At 40.2% G+C, this 13,164-nt stretch overlaps 1 protein-coding gene across 1 annotated transcript in view; it reads right to left on the reverse strand.

The window, feature by feature from the left end:
- Positions 1 to 511: 511 nt before the first annotated feature.
- The window catches only part of LOC149776055 (uncharacterized), a 28,313-nt gene continuing 15,660 nt past the window's right edge, over positions 512 to 13,164 (reverse strand). Inside the window, exons 2-3 of the mRNA XM_089940888.1 lie at positions 3,461 to 3,532; positions 512 to 1,059 (exon numbers count right to left, since the gene is read on the reverse strand). Coding sequence (XP_089797014.1) covers positions 584 to 1,059; positions 3,461 to 3,532 — 548 coding nt within the window. The 3' untranslated portion in view covers positions 512 to 583. The remainder of the gene's footprint in view (positions 1,060 to 3,460; positions 3,533 to 13,164) is intronic.

The raw sequence follows: 13,164 nt of genomic DNA on the forward strand, positions 1-13,164 counted from the left end.
CCAGTAGAACATATTAGACAACTCTGTTGTATTGAAGACATGTAGCACCAGCTAATACATATATTTCGTTGTATATATTTCCTCCGCAAATGGAGAGCTTTATACAAATCAGCACTCGGTCACATATTGAAAGACGGAACACTTAAACAAAATATTAAATTGAGAAATGTATGTGTTACGACTTACAGAAGATTGTTACCATTGTATTTAAACGAATGGCTTTGAAATTTAAAAGCAATTTATAATAAAATTAAGGAATAACTTACTCTACGTAAACTTTATGGTGACTTCATTAGAACTGTCACATTTTTTTCTCCACGAGGGCGGTCATTAATAGCAGACAGTGCACATATTAGTGCGTGTGAGACAAAGGTCACAGGGTACAACATAGAGACTTACAGCTTTATAATATATTCATAACATCTTTTTTATCTGAAATACTTTCTAAGAAACCCTATTTTCCATGGAAGATGATGTTAGAGGGATGGATTGAAGCAATTCTTGAGATAAGTCGCAATACATGATGTTTTATTGAAAATGAATCGTGTCTTTGAAAATACAGAAACAGACAACCATACCGTTTTTATTTCGAGCAAACAACACATGCTATAACTCGTCTTTCAATATATGGAGGACAAGGCAATGATCCACATTTTGCTTCAACCACGTACAAAAGATGGCCGTTTTTGTCGGACGTACCCCCTAAAACCGCTTCTGGATTCGCATCAACACACACATAATTTGTGGTCCCTTGATGACCGTGATAATCTGACATCAGATATCCATTATATTCATGATTCCATCCGGGGTAGCAGTCAGTTCTAGCGGGGATCATCAAGGCCGTAGTACGTGGAGGTCTACATACGCAACACGGAACATCATCCTGTACAGACACAGTTGAAAATGGATTGGATCCACTGACAAGTTCGTACTCAGCACCGTATATATATGCAGTGGCATCTATACCTCCGATATTCTTTGCCCAGGTTGGAACTTTCGGTAAGCAAAGAAAGTCAGCAGCGCTTCCAGCATCGGTGTAGTGAGAGCCACCAGCAAAGCCTGGATTATTTAAAACAGATTTAGATTGACACTTGTCAGTAACACGAGTCAGTTGTTATTTTTCTCAACGAAAACTGATCAGTCTCGACATAACCAGTGCAACGTAAATGTATGTAAGCCATATACTTCAACAAAATCAATTTACAACGGTCATTTTTTGGTAATGATTTAGAAAAGCAAAATTATCTAATTCATCATAACTGTCGGACGAATATTATCTAACGATAATGATTTAGGACAGTTTGGAATATTGTAAAATGTCTACTTCAAAGAAGAAGTTCAAATTGTTTTGAAAATAATGAATAAATCAAGATGGGATTTAATTTGATATATCAGTCTGTGCCGCTTTTAAAATCGTTCTTCTTGTCTTGTTTCATTATTTGGCACTCTGGACAGTGCTAGCTAACATTTTCCCTAGCATGAAGCAGTGTGAAAAATTCGCCAACAAAGCCCGCAAGACCACAGAATCAGAAATTTGAAAATGCTATTGGCCTTGTCCATAACCATCTTGTTCTATATTTCATAATAGAAGAAGACAAATTGTTGTCACTGACTCTGAGGTAAATGCTTCTAGAATTAAAGATCAGCTCTGAGTACGGTATTTCATATTATGAAACATGGAACATAAAGAAAATTATATATATATATATATATATATATATATATATATATATATATATATATATATATATATATATATATATATATATATATATATATATATATGTTTGACTGGTCGTGATTAGTTGATATTGAAAAGTAAAGAAACGTTTGACAGCTTATCCTATTTGTAACTGAAAAAATAGTGACGATGTTTTATTGATGGAATTTTAGTCCCTTCAAAGTCTTGACTTTGGAACATGTATTACTGAAACTAACACCTGGTTTGTTTGTGCAGAATTAAATGAAAACACACGTTTCAACCATATCTAGGTAAAAGAATAAAGGCCGGTGGACATAGGGCTTTCTCCATAGAGAATCTTGCTTCAAGGATGAGTCTATATTGAGAAACATAGGTTTATTCATGAACATACTGAAATTTAAAGATATTGAATTTTCATATCATTATCCTTTCATATATTCGCTATGACACCTGTTTGTTTGTTTCTTGGGGATTTGTGTGCGTATGCTGGTTTTACGCCATTTTCAGCACATTATAGTCGAAACATGATGGCCAGTATATAAGGTGCAGAAGGAACTCTTGCAAAACCCGGGAAGAAACACCAACGCACAGGAAGATTCTGGGAAACTTTCACACGTGCCCACATTGTCCAATCCGAGACTTGAACATACGTGGACAGTGGTGAGATGTAAATGGTCCGTACGGGCGTGCGCCTAACACCATTCGTCCAAACCCTGGGGAGTAGAATCCGTACAATGAGTCGTCCAGTCACAAATACCTCCAGAATTTGACGTTCCTGACCGGAAGCTACACGTGTCATTAGTCATTGCAAAGATGCAGAAGAGCTCCTATTTGGAGTCACAAGCGTCTATTAAATGCAGACTACACGCGAATTATTTATCGTCTTATACCACCTAGATTCAACAGTGGTTAAATAATGGTCAACCGAAACAGCTCACCGTTAATACATTCTCAACTGGTTTTAAGATTTCTTTTATTATCGTAATATATACAATTAATAGATTATATTTACTTCGCATACCTAAATATCTAACATGGCCAAACGGACTGGTTATTCATTTGTTGCCCTAGGCTGACGGGAACATAGCTAGCATAGGACGCTGGCAGAAAGACTCATTTTTTACCATAAACTCACCACACTGTTGGAGAACGTCATAATTCTAACAGTGCGCAAGCCTTTCTTTTGCCAGTCGGTATGGTGTTAGAAAATGTTTTTTTTTTCTTCTGATCTACAGCCATTGAGTCAGTTTTTTATTAGTGATAAGATAAGATAAGAATTCTTTATTAACAACTGCATGCATCTAACTTGAATTATGAATATAATTTTTAGATAATATTTTAGGTGTCATATCTAAAATAGGGATACAATATACACCTACTGAACGTGCATCTCATTGTGAAGAACGCAATTTTGCAAGACACATAAAATGTAATTTGTTTCATCTATGTATAACCCGAAGGATCAAACAAATATCAAAGTTACACAGAGATTTAAAGACACATTTCTTAATAAGAAGTATAACTGTTGACATAAATAGGAACATGGCAATTACGAAGTAGAGAAAAGAGATGGCAAATTGGATGATGTTCATTGGAAAATCAACATTCCTATGTGTATGTATTTTATATGATATCAAAGCTGTGTAATGTCTACATATATTCAATAACGTTCTTAGGTATTGGTTTTTGATTTGCTTTAATTCTTAAAGATATATTTTGTCAAAATTTGTCTAAATAATCAAAACCGTTTGTCCTTACCTTCGTAAACAAGTTCTGTGTCATTACCTGGGCATGTGGTCTTTCCCCATCTGACGAAGGTTGATGCTTGTTCTAGAGATAAAAAATAGCATGATCAGCTGAATGATTCGTATACAACTTCCCATCTGCGCGTCAAAGACTATGGAATGCAAAACATGTGGTTTTACCTGACTTGTATAGGACCACAAATTGCCAATGCAGAATGTGAGCATTGGTTGGCATTGGAACTCAAATAAACCAATAATCACTTAAGTAATTCCTCATAGTCCTGTAGCGAGGAGCAATTTTATAATATATTTTTTCAAAGAATTCAAATGACAGAAAACTAAGTTTGAAACATGCAGCATTTCCTTGCATACAAATTTAAGCATGCAATATTTTAGTTTGTTATTGTATGATTATCTAGATAATAGAAATTCAATAATTGTTGGAGTATTGTTTTACATATGTGTTATCAAAGCAAATGTGTAAGTGTCAAAGAAAGAAAATTTTAACATATATACAAAGAATCTATGTATAAAGCCATTTGATATCTCTTTGAAAACATAATTTTCACATATCATTTTTGCATTTCACAATTGCGTACTTTACAGGAAGAGATTCTTCTGAAGAAAGGGAATTTTGGAATTCGCTTCCCAAAGCAGATTCAGTCAACTACAGCATCATTAAATAATGTTTGGAGGAGAAAAGTTCCATCACATATGTAGACGTTAATATTGTTGTGGACTTAAAAACAATAATGAGGAAGAAGTTTGTCATTCAACGAAGACCACTAGAGCTATATGGGCAGATTACCTTTGACCCGGCAGAAGCAGTTTTTGCAAGGCTTTCGTGGAACAAACGGATTTATTTCCGCTGAGTTATATGCATGAAACCCATAACTGTGGCTAATACTTGACAAAGATTAATAAATTCTCTGACCATCATGTGTACAATGATGAAAACATATTGCAATCTATCTGGTTGATCGGCAGCAATTGAAACATTCCACCAGGGATAAAGAATGTATTCTTAGAACTCAAATTTTTGATATAATCCTGTGGCTCGAGGAAACTGCGGGAAAATCATGTAATTCTCTCCCTGAAATGGTTTTTGTAAATGTTTTTGCTATACGGAAGATTTACTTTAAAATTGACACCCCAGATATATTTGGTGCAATCCTGCCAATAGTCAGTGATTAGTAGATAATGCGATATTAGAAGGAGAAGAGTAAAAGGTTCTTAGCCTCTAATGGGAATTTAACATTTAGGTTACCATACTGAGATGTACAAATCTTTTCAGCGATTTCACATGTATGGTTTGAAATGTCAGTGTATCATGTAAGGTCTGTTTGGAGGAATACGTAATATATGGAGTTTGTATGGTCCATCTGCAAGAAATTTAACATTCGAGTGTGTCTGACCTCGAACTAATATGCGTGTTTGGTACGGAATCGTATAAATCCTTTTATTTATTAAATACATGTACTAGGGTTTTTTATTTGTACAACGATACCCGAGGGTTATTTATGTATTTGCTATAAAGATTTAGAAATAGTGATTAAGTGATTGGATTTACGTCGCGTGCGAAATAGTGAGTTTCGTTCATCCTATGCCGCACGTGCGAAGTGCTTTTGATGGAAGGAACCGAATACTTGCAGCGCACATACATGTATTGCGGCATCTTCTGTGTATAAATGCCTCACCGTAAGACAAAATCTTTACATTAAAGAACGTCTTGTCAATGAGCGGTCTGACTCAGTCTGTTGTTCACTTGAACAGGAGTAATGTCAGAAAGAAGCAAGGGAGGAAATTGCGTGTATAAGTCCGACCACGAGGCGAGTGTGAATCAGCTGGTACTTCTTAGGAAGCATAACCCATAAAACAAATTTACATTACCATGGCAACAAAACAAGAACGGATATGGACTTTGATTCATGACTGTGGATTAAATTAAGGATAATGGAACTCTTAACTTGGAATTTCTAAAGAAAATAAAACCAATAAACGGCAACGGATCAAGAACAGATACGGACTTCAATTCAGGACTATGGATAAAATACATATAGAATTTCAAAAAAGGTACTTCTTATAAAGTATTACCCATAAAACGTAACTCTTCACGGAGCCTAACTAGGAACACGATTAGTAAACTCATGGAATATTACAGAACGGAGGTGGAAATGTACATAATTGATACAAACAGGAAAGAAATTATTCTAAATGAAGCGAAGAAAAAAGGCCTCTGAAACATTAAATAGAACACCAAATTACTCAAGTAGTGAGACAACAGTATAACCCACTAAAACGAACTTGCACAATTTAGAAACGAAACAGAAACGGAACCAAAAGAAAACAGATTCCATGCATACAGAATTACTGTAATATTCAATTTACCTTTTCTCTCCCTCCTTTTCTCTATTTTCTACACTTCTAATAATCTATTTGCAGACATGCAAACACCAAACAAACACACATGCTATTAGATACATTATTTATTTATTACTATAAAATCATGTGGTCTAAGGTTGACATTGCCCGGGGTGGGAGTGGGAGACAAGCACCCCAATCCTCCAAAATGCCCCATACGGCCTGCGTCTCTTACTGCCTCTGTGAACTAAAATCCAGCTCCTGGCCTTCGCGAGTGGCTTAGATTTGAAGCCCGGCAGACCATGTTTTCTACTAACAGGAGAAGGGGTGAAGGCGGCCCACTGGTGCCTTAAAACCAGTTACTTCGGGTAGATGGGACTCGTAAACCTTGGATGGTAGCTCATCTAGGAGACGGAAAACTCCGACTCCAAACCTCTGCTGCCTTGTGGCTATACCCACTCATGGGAAAGGCTAAGGGAGTAAACCCCGACAGAAAATCCGGAGATGGAGTCCCTAAGGCGGTATGACATTGACTTCAACGTCATTCCGGCAACTCCTGCGACGCCGTTGGTGCCAAGCTGTATCGGCATTTGTCGTTCCCTTGGGCACACCAGCTGCGTGGAGAGGGGGGATCTGCTGCATGGGCAACAGCTGATTCTCCATACCACCCTGCCCAGGCTTCATAGCTCCACTGGAGAGGACACTCCAGCGTCGTCGTACGGCGTCGGCACAACACGAGAAGTAGCAGTTTACCGGTTCTAAGTCAAAGCTTGATTGGCGTAGAGCTTGGCGCCAGGGGTTACTTCTGACGGTGGGAGAGATCATCAGGTCTCACTGGACAGCTACCGCCCGCCTCAAGCTGGGCAGCCCCCAGTCAGTAAGGTGCTGCCCGCCATGGCCTGCCTGCTTCACTGGGTGCTTGGAGCTTAGAGAACCATCTCGACAAGTGGGCCACAAAACTCTGCACCAGGAAAGACTAAAAGAAGAAATAAAAAGACTCCAACTCTTCGTTTTGCAACCTGGAACATCAGGACCATGTGTCCTGGATTGACTACTGACCTACAGCAGATCGACAACGCAGTAAGACTGCCATCATTGACAGAGAACTCTCCCGACTGAACATCGACATTGCCTGCCTCCAGGAGACCCGACTGGCTGACAGCGGCACCATCAGGGAAGCCAATTACACATTCTTTTGGCAGGGGAAGCCCTTGGATGAACCTAGGCAGCATGGTGTAGGCTTTGCTGTCAAGAACACGCTAATCGCTTTCATTGAACCTCCATCATCAGGTACTGAGAGAATCCTTGCCCTCCGGCTGTCAACATCCTTAGGCCCGGTCAACATCTTCAGTGTGTACGCCCCAACCCTCTACTCCACCTACGAGGAGAAAGACAAGTTTTATGAGGCTCTGGATCAGGCAATATCCAGTATCCCCAACAATGAAGGACTCACGGTACTAATTCCACTCCAATGGTAAACATATGGAAACACTATCATATTCAAAATTCAATAACTTAAAATTTATGGGTGCTGATAATGACACCTATAATTTTTCGTGCACATCTAACCTTGGTGCAAGCTTATGTGTGGAGAACACCATATGACCCGCGGCAATTTGTTTACATACATGTGCATGAAACACGTGTTATTGATTCTGGACCAAATGAATCAGGTGCTACTTTCAGTATTGAGTACTCCTGAGTCAAGCCTGTAAAAATGCTAAAATTGCATCAGTAGAAATTTGTCAATATTTTTTTTACATTACATATAGGATAAGCTCTCAAAAGATATTTTTCCTAAAATTTTAATTTTCATTATTAACCAATTATGGACCACCAAACCTGTAAATACTCTATTATTTCTTCAGCCATTTCTAGACTGGTTCACAGTTCTTCCGTATAATTAGTACCGTGTGTCCTATAACCAGATTTAATTTTTTTTGAAAAAGTTGTATTTTACTCCTTGATATTAGAGCATAATTGTAAGAAAGAATTGGCCATGCTTGTGCATGGATAATAGTGCAATAGCATTTTATGTGATACCAATATCTGTAGTTAAATTGCATCCGCATTACATGTTGCTGTGTTGTATTGTACTTATTAATGGATTATTCTTGTTATTAAAATAATTGTTTTCTGCCTTTGTATCTTCATGTTATCTTTCTATGGCATGCATGCTACACAAAAGAAACACAAGCATGCTGACATCAGCAAGTATGACATCACAGGGTATCAAATTACATGACGCATTGTATTTTCATCTCTCACTGGCTATAAGACAAGTTTTAAATGTTTTAAATTTCAAAATTGCATTTCTTTTCTTGCTGACTCTCACAGAAATAACATACAGTGCATCCCTATTCACATCAATCAAACAAAACAAATAAGTGTGCCACATGACAGGTCAAAATGATACGAGGCCATTGCCCTTTTGTGACTAAAACAAATACACACACCCATGAAGCATCAAGAGATGCTGATATTCCAAACTTATTTAAACTATCATCACATGTGATTCATGACCCCCAAATGTTAATAAAATGGCATAAAAGCCAAGGAAGAGTTCCATAAGCTGTATTATACTGAATAATTAAATAACATAGTGCTACTTTTTAGTATAAAACTATGGGGAAGGGTGAATAAGCAAAGAATAGACAGAGTAATTTCTTCAAGCCTGGTAATGTTCCCCACAACTAAGGGGGTGGGGGGAATGTGTATCAACCCAAATAACACATCAACATGAGGCATGTTACATAAGGACATCAAGAGACAAATTTGAAAAAGCTATCCAAAGTTCCTATAATGCTGACATTGATGTTGGAGACAGAAAGTGTATGCACAAACTGTTATGACTCAAGCTGGTATGCTGGAGGTGGAGAAATGTGTGAAAAACTTTGCTATGCCAAGACAAGTTCATGTCTCTATGCAATATGCAGACACTGATAAAAATTGTCACTGAATACACTACTTGTTAAATTTAAGTAATAGAATTGAATTGCATATTGAAGTTGTCTAATACATAAACATATACCTACATTTACCCAAAGCTCATAAAAAGTTAAGAAAAAGTCTAAAAATCATTACTGTGGCTGCTTTCCACTATAAGCAGTGTTAAATTACTTACTTTTTAATATAAAGCTGAAAAAAATGCATACATTATTGAACAAAAGAGAAACAAAGCAATCATTGCAATCACTCAATTACAGTCAAAGGGGAGGTAATACACCTTGATTTGGCAAACCAAATAGCAAGCTCTAATTTACAGCTAAATGATTCCTTACTATTACTTGATGGTAAGAACAGAGCAATGTAGGTTTTATAAATAGCTTTTGTTTCAAATATGAAACCATATTTCTGACATGAAGCTTGTTTTCATTTATTCACAACAACATATATGGTGAACAAAACACATATCGCTTAGTGCACGCAGTAATCAAATGCTGAGATTTGGAATAATGTGTTCTGAGACCACAAGTTGCAACACCCTGAGTATGAAGGTTTTCTATCATGGGACTTGGTACATGAAGAAAAAAGAGATCTGGTGTGATGGGAGAGAGCAGTATGTTCACCATGCAGTTATACATCAAGAATGTTTCAACTGTATGAAGAGAGGTTGGGGAAGAAAAACTGCCTGTGTAAAGAATGCAATACAGATAGGACTTTTGCAGAGTTATATTTGGAATGAAGGGTTGAAAACTATTATTTTAAGTGAAAATATCCCTCCCTGCTCCCTCAACAAATGGAATGCAGAAAAGTTCCAATACTGTTTACCCAAAAATGTAATGTACCAATATGAGAAACATGCTGAACATAGAATAGGTGTCAAGGAGTTTAATTCTAGGATAAGAAATAAGACCGGTATAATTGATATTCAATGTGACTCGACATATAATAATTCAATTTACAGGTTGAGGCAATGCAGCACGTGCAGTTTTGTGCACAGTCCTTATTTTTACAATGTTCTCTGCTTTGATCTGCTGAGTGTGTCTCTAAAGTTAAATGATCAGTACTGATACATAAGTGATTGTGACATAAGTGGCTTACATATAAAATCTCCCCCACCCCCACCCCCTTTTGGGGAATTGTTGCATGTGTTAAATGGTATTTAACCATATAGGCCAATCTATGGGTACCATCATATGAAATTCTGCCATCAGGCCATACTATGCTCTTTTCCCTATGGCCTGAGCTATCTACTTCCACTCTCCAGTGTATAAAACCATCCCCATCTGTCTTTTGTATAGAATTTTTCTCCAAAACCACATTCAAACCATGATAAAAAGACTCCATTATGATTGTCATATGTAAAAACCACCAAATTGATACCCTGTATGCACGTGGTAAGCATGGAAACAACAAACTCCTATTATGGTATAGGTCGCATATAGGACTCACGGTACTAATTCCACTCCAATGGTAAACATATGGAAACACTATCATATTCAAAATTCAATAACTTAAAATTTATGGGTGCTGATAATGACACCTATAATTTTTCGTGCACATCTAACCTTGGTGCAAGCTTATGTGTGGAGAACACCATATGACCCGCGGCAATTTGTTTACATACATGTGCATGAAACACGTGTTATTGATTCTGCACCAAATGAATCAGGTGCTACTTTCAGTATTGAGTACTCCTGAGTCAAGCCTGTAAAAATGCTAAAATTGCATCAGTAGAAATTTGTCAATATTTTTTTTACATTACATATAGGATAAGCTCTCAAAAGATATTTTTCCTAAAATTTTAATTTTCATTATTAACCAATTATGGACCACCAAACCTGTAAATACTCTATTATTTCTTCAGCCATTTCTAGACTGGTTCACAGTTCTTCCGTATAATTAGTACCGTGTGTCCTGAAAGCCTTTACTTACTAGGAGACTTCAATGCTAGAGTGGGAGCTGACCATGAGGCCTGGTCCACCTGTCTCGGCTTTTACGGAAGGGGCAAGATCAACGAGAATGGTCAGCGACTACTGGAGATGTGCTGCTCCCACAGCCTATGTGTGACCAACACTTTCTTCAAATGCAAGGAGATCCACCAGGTGTCGTCGAGACACCCACGTTCACGCCACTGGCACCAGCTAGACCTCGTCATCACCAGGCGTGCAGAACTGGCCAGTGTCCTCCTTACCCGCAGCTACCACAGTGCCGATTGTGACACGGACCATTCCCTCGTGGCCAGCAAGGTGCGAATATTACCCAAGAAGCTGCACCACGCCAAGAAGAAGGGTCACCCACGTATCAACACCTGCTGTGCAAGCAACCCAGAGAAAACACAGCAGTTCATCAGCAAACTGAAGGAAGCCCTCACCAAAGTGACACCTGATGACACCATTGATTCCAAGTGGTCCCATATCCGTGACTCTGTGTACAATTCAGCCATCACAGCTTACGGGAAGAGGGAGCGAAAGAATGTCGACTGGTATGAGGCAAACTGGGAGGAGATGGAGCCCGTGACTGAGGCAAAGAGGAAAGCCCTCCTGGCATACAAGGCTGCACCTAGCCCCAGAACACTACAAGCCCTAAGGATTGCAAGGAATAACGCCCAGAAGACCGCCCGCCGCTGTGCCAACACCTACTGGCTGAACCTTTGCAACAGTATACAGACAGCTGCTGACACCGGGGATACAAGAGGAATGTATGAGGGTATCAAAAAGGCGACAGGCCCCCCCAGCTACAAGACCGCCCCCCTCAAGTCCAAGACGGGCGAAGTCATCACAGACCAGGGGAAACAACTGCAGCGATGGGTTGAGCACTATCTCGAGCTATATGCAACCCAAAACAATGTCACTGGAACTGCCCTGGACGCCATTCCAGACCTGCCTGTCATGGCGGAGCTAGACACACAGCCCACCCTGGAAGAGCTCGGAAAAGCCATCGATTGCCTTGCCTGTGGGAAGGCTCCTGGAAGCGACGGCATTCCGCCTGAAGTCCTCAAGAGCGGAAAACCAGCACTGCTCCAGCCCCTACACACACTCCTCTGCCTTTGCTGGGAACAGGGATACATCCCACAGGACATGCGTGACGCCAACATCGTCACTTTGTACAAAAACAAAGGAGACCGTAGCGACTGCAACAACTATCGGGGCATCTCCCTTCTCAGCATCGTCGGAAAGGCCTTTGCCCGTGTTGCCTTGGCGCGCTTGCAGATCCTAGCCTCCCGCGTCTACCCAGAATCCCAGTGTGGATTTCGAGCCGGCAGGTCAACTGTAGACATGATCTTCTCACTACGTCAGCTGCAGGAGAAGTTTCGCGAGCAGCGGATGCCCCTCTACATTGCCTTCATAGACCTGACGAAGGCGTTTGACATGGTTAGTCGGAGTGGACTCTTCAGACTCCTGCAGAAGATCGGCTGCCCCCCACGTCTGCTTGCTATCATTATGTCATTCCACGAGAACATGCACAGCACAGTGTGCTTCAATGGCGCAACATCTGAAGCATTCCCAGTCTTTAGCGGAGTCAAACATGGCTGTGTCCTTGCACCGACGCTCTTTGCCATCTTCTTCTCCATGCTTCTCCAGTACGCATTCAAGGACTGCAGCGAGGGAGTGTACATCCATACCAGGTCTGACGGCAAGCTGTTCAACATCGCCCGTCTCCGTGCTAAGACTAAAGTCACAGAGGTACTCATCCGTGAATTGCTCTTTGCCGAGGATGCAGCCTTGACATCACACACGGAAGATGGACTTCAGCAGCTGGTATGCTGCCTCTCCCATGCATGTAAGGAATTTGGACTGACCATCAGTTTGAAGAAAACGAATGTCATGGCACAGGACACAGACTCCCCTCCCTCTGTCTCCATCGATGGGTACAATTTGGAAGTTGTCGAGAACTTCACATACCTCGGGTCTAACATCTCCAGCTCACTCTCCATTGATTCTGAGGTGGGCGGCAGGATTGCCAAGGCAGCAGCAGTGATGGCCAGACTTAACCAGAGGGTCTGGAACAACCCCAACCTCACAGAGAAGACCAAACTGCGTGTCTACCAAGCGTGCGTGCCCAGCTCACTTCTCTACAGCAACGAAACATGGACCACCTATGCAGGACACGAGAAGAAACTCAACAGCTTCCACCTGAGATGTCTGCGGCGCATTCTGCACATCCAGTGGCAGGACAAAGTACCCAACACAGAGGTTCTAGAACGCGCCAACATGAACAGCATGTTCTCCATATTCAGCGAGAGGCGCCTTCGCTGGCTCGGCCATGTCAAGAGAATGGACCCAGGTCGCATTCACAAGGACCTGTTATATGTCGAGTTAGCAGAAGGTGCACGACCAACTGGACGACCACATCTGCGCTACAAAGATGTTTGCAAGAAGGATATGAAGACAGCAAACATCAATGTCAACG

This window comes from Sinohyriopsis cumingii, chromosome 18 (genome assembly GCF_028554795.1).
Source record: "Sinohyriopsis cumingii isolate HCF-2022 chromosome 18, ASM2855479v2, whole genome shotgun sequence".
NCBI lineage: Eukaryota > Metazoa > Mollusca > Bivalvia > Unionida > Unionidae > Sinohyriopsis > Sinohyriopsis cumingii.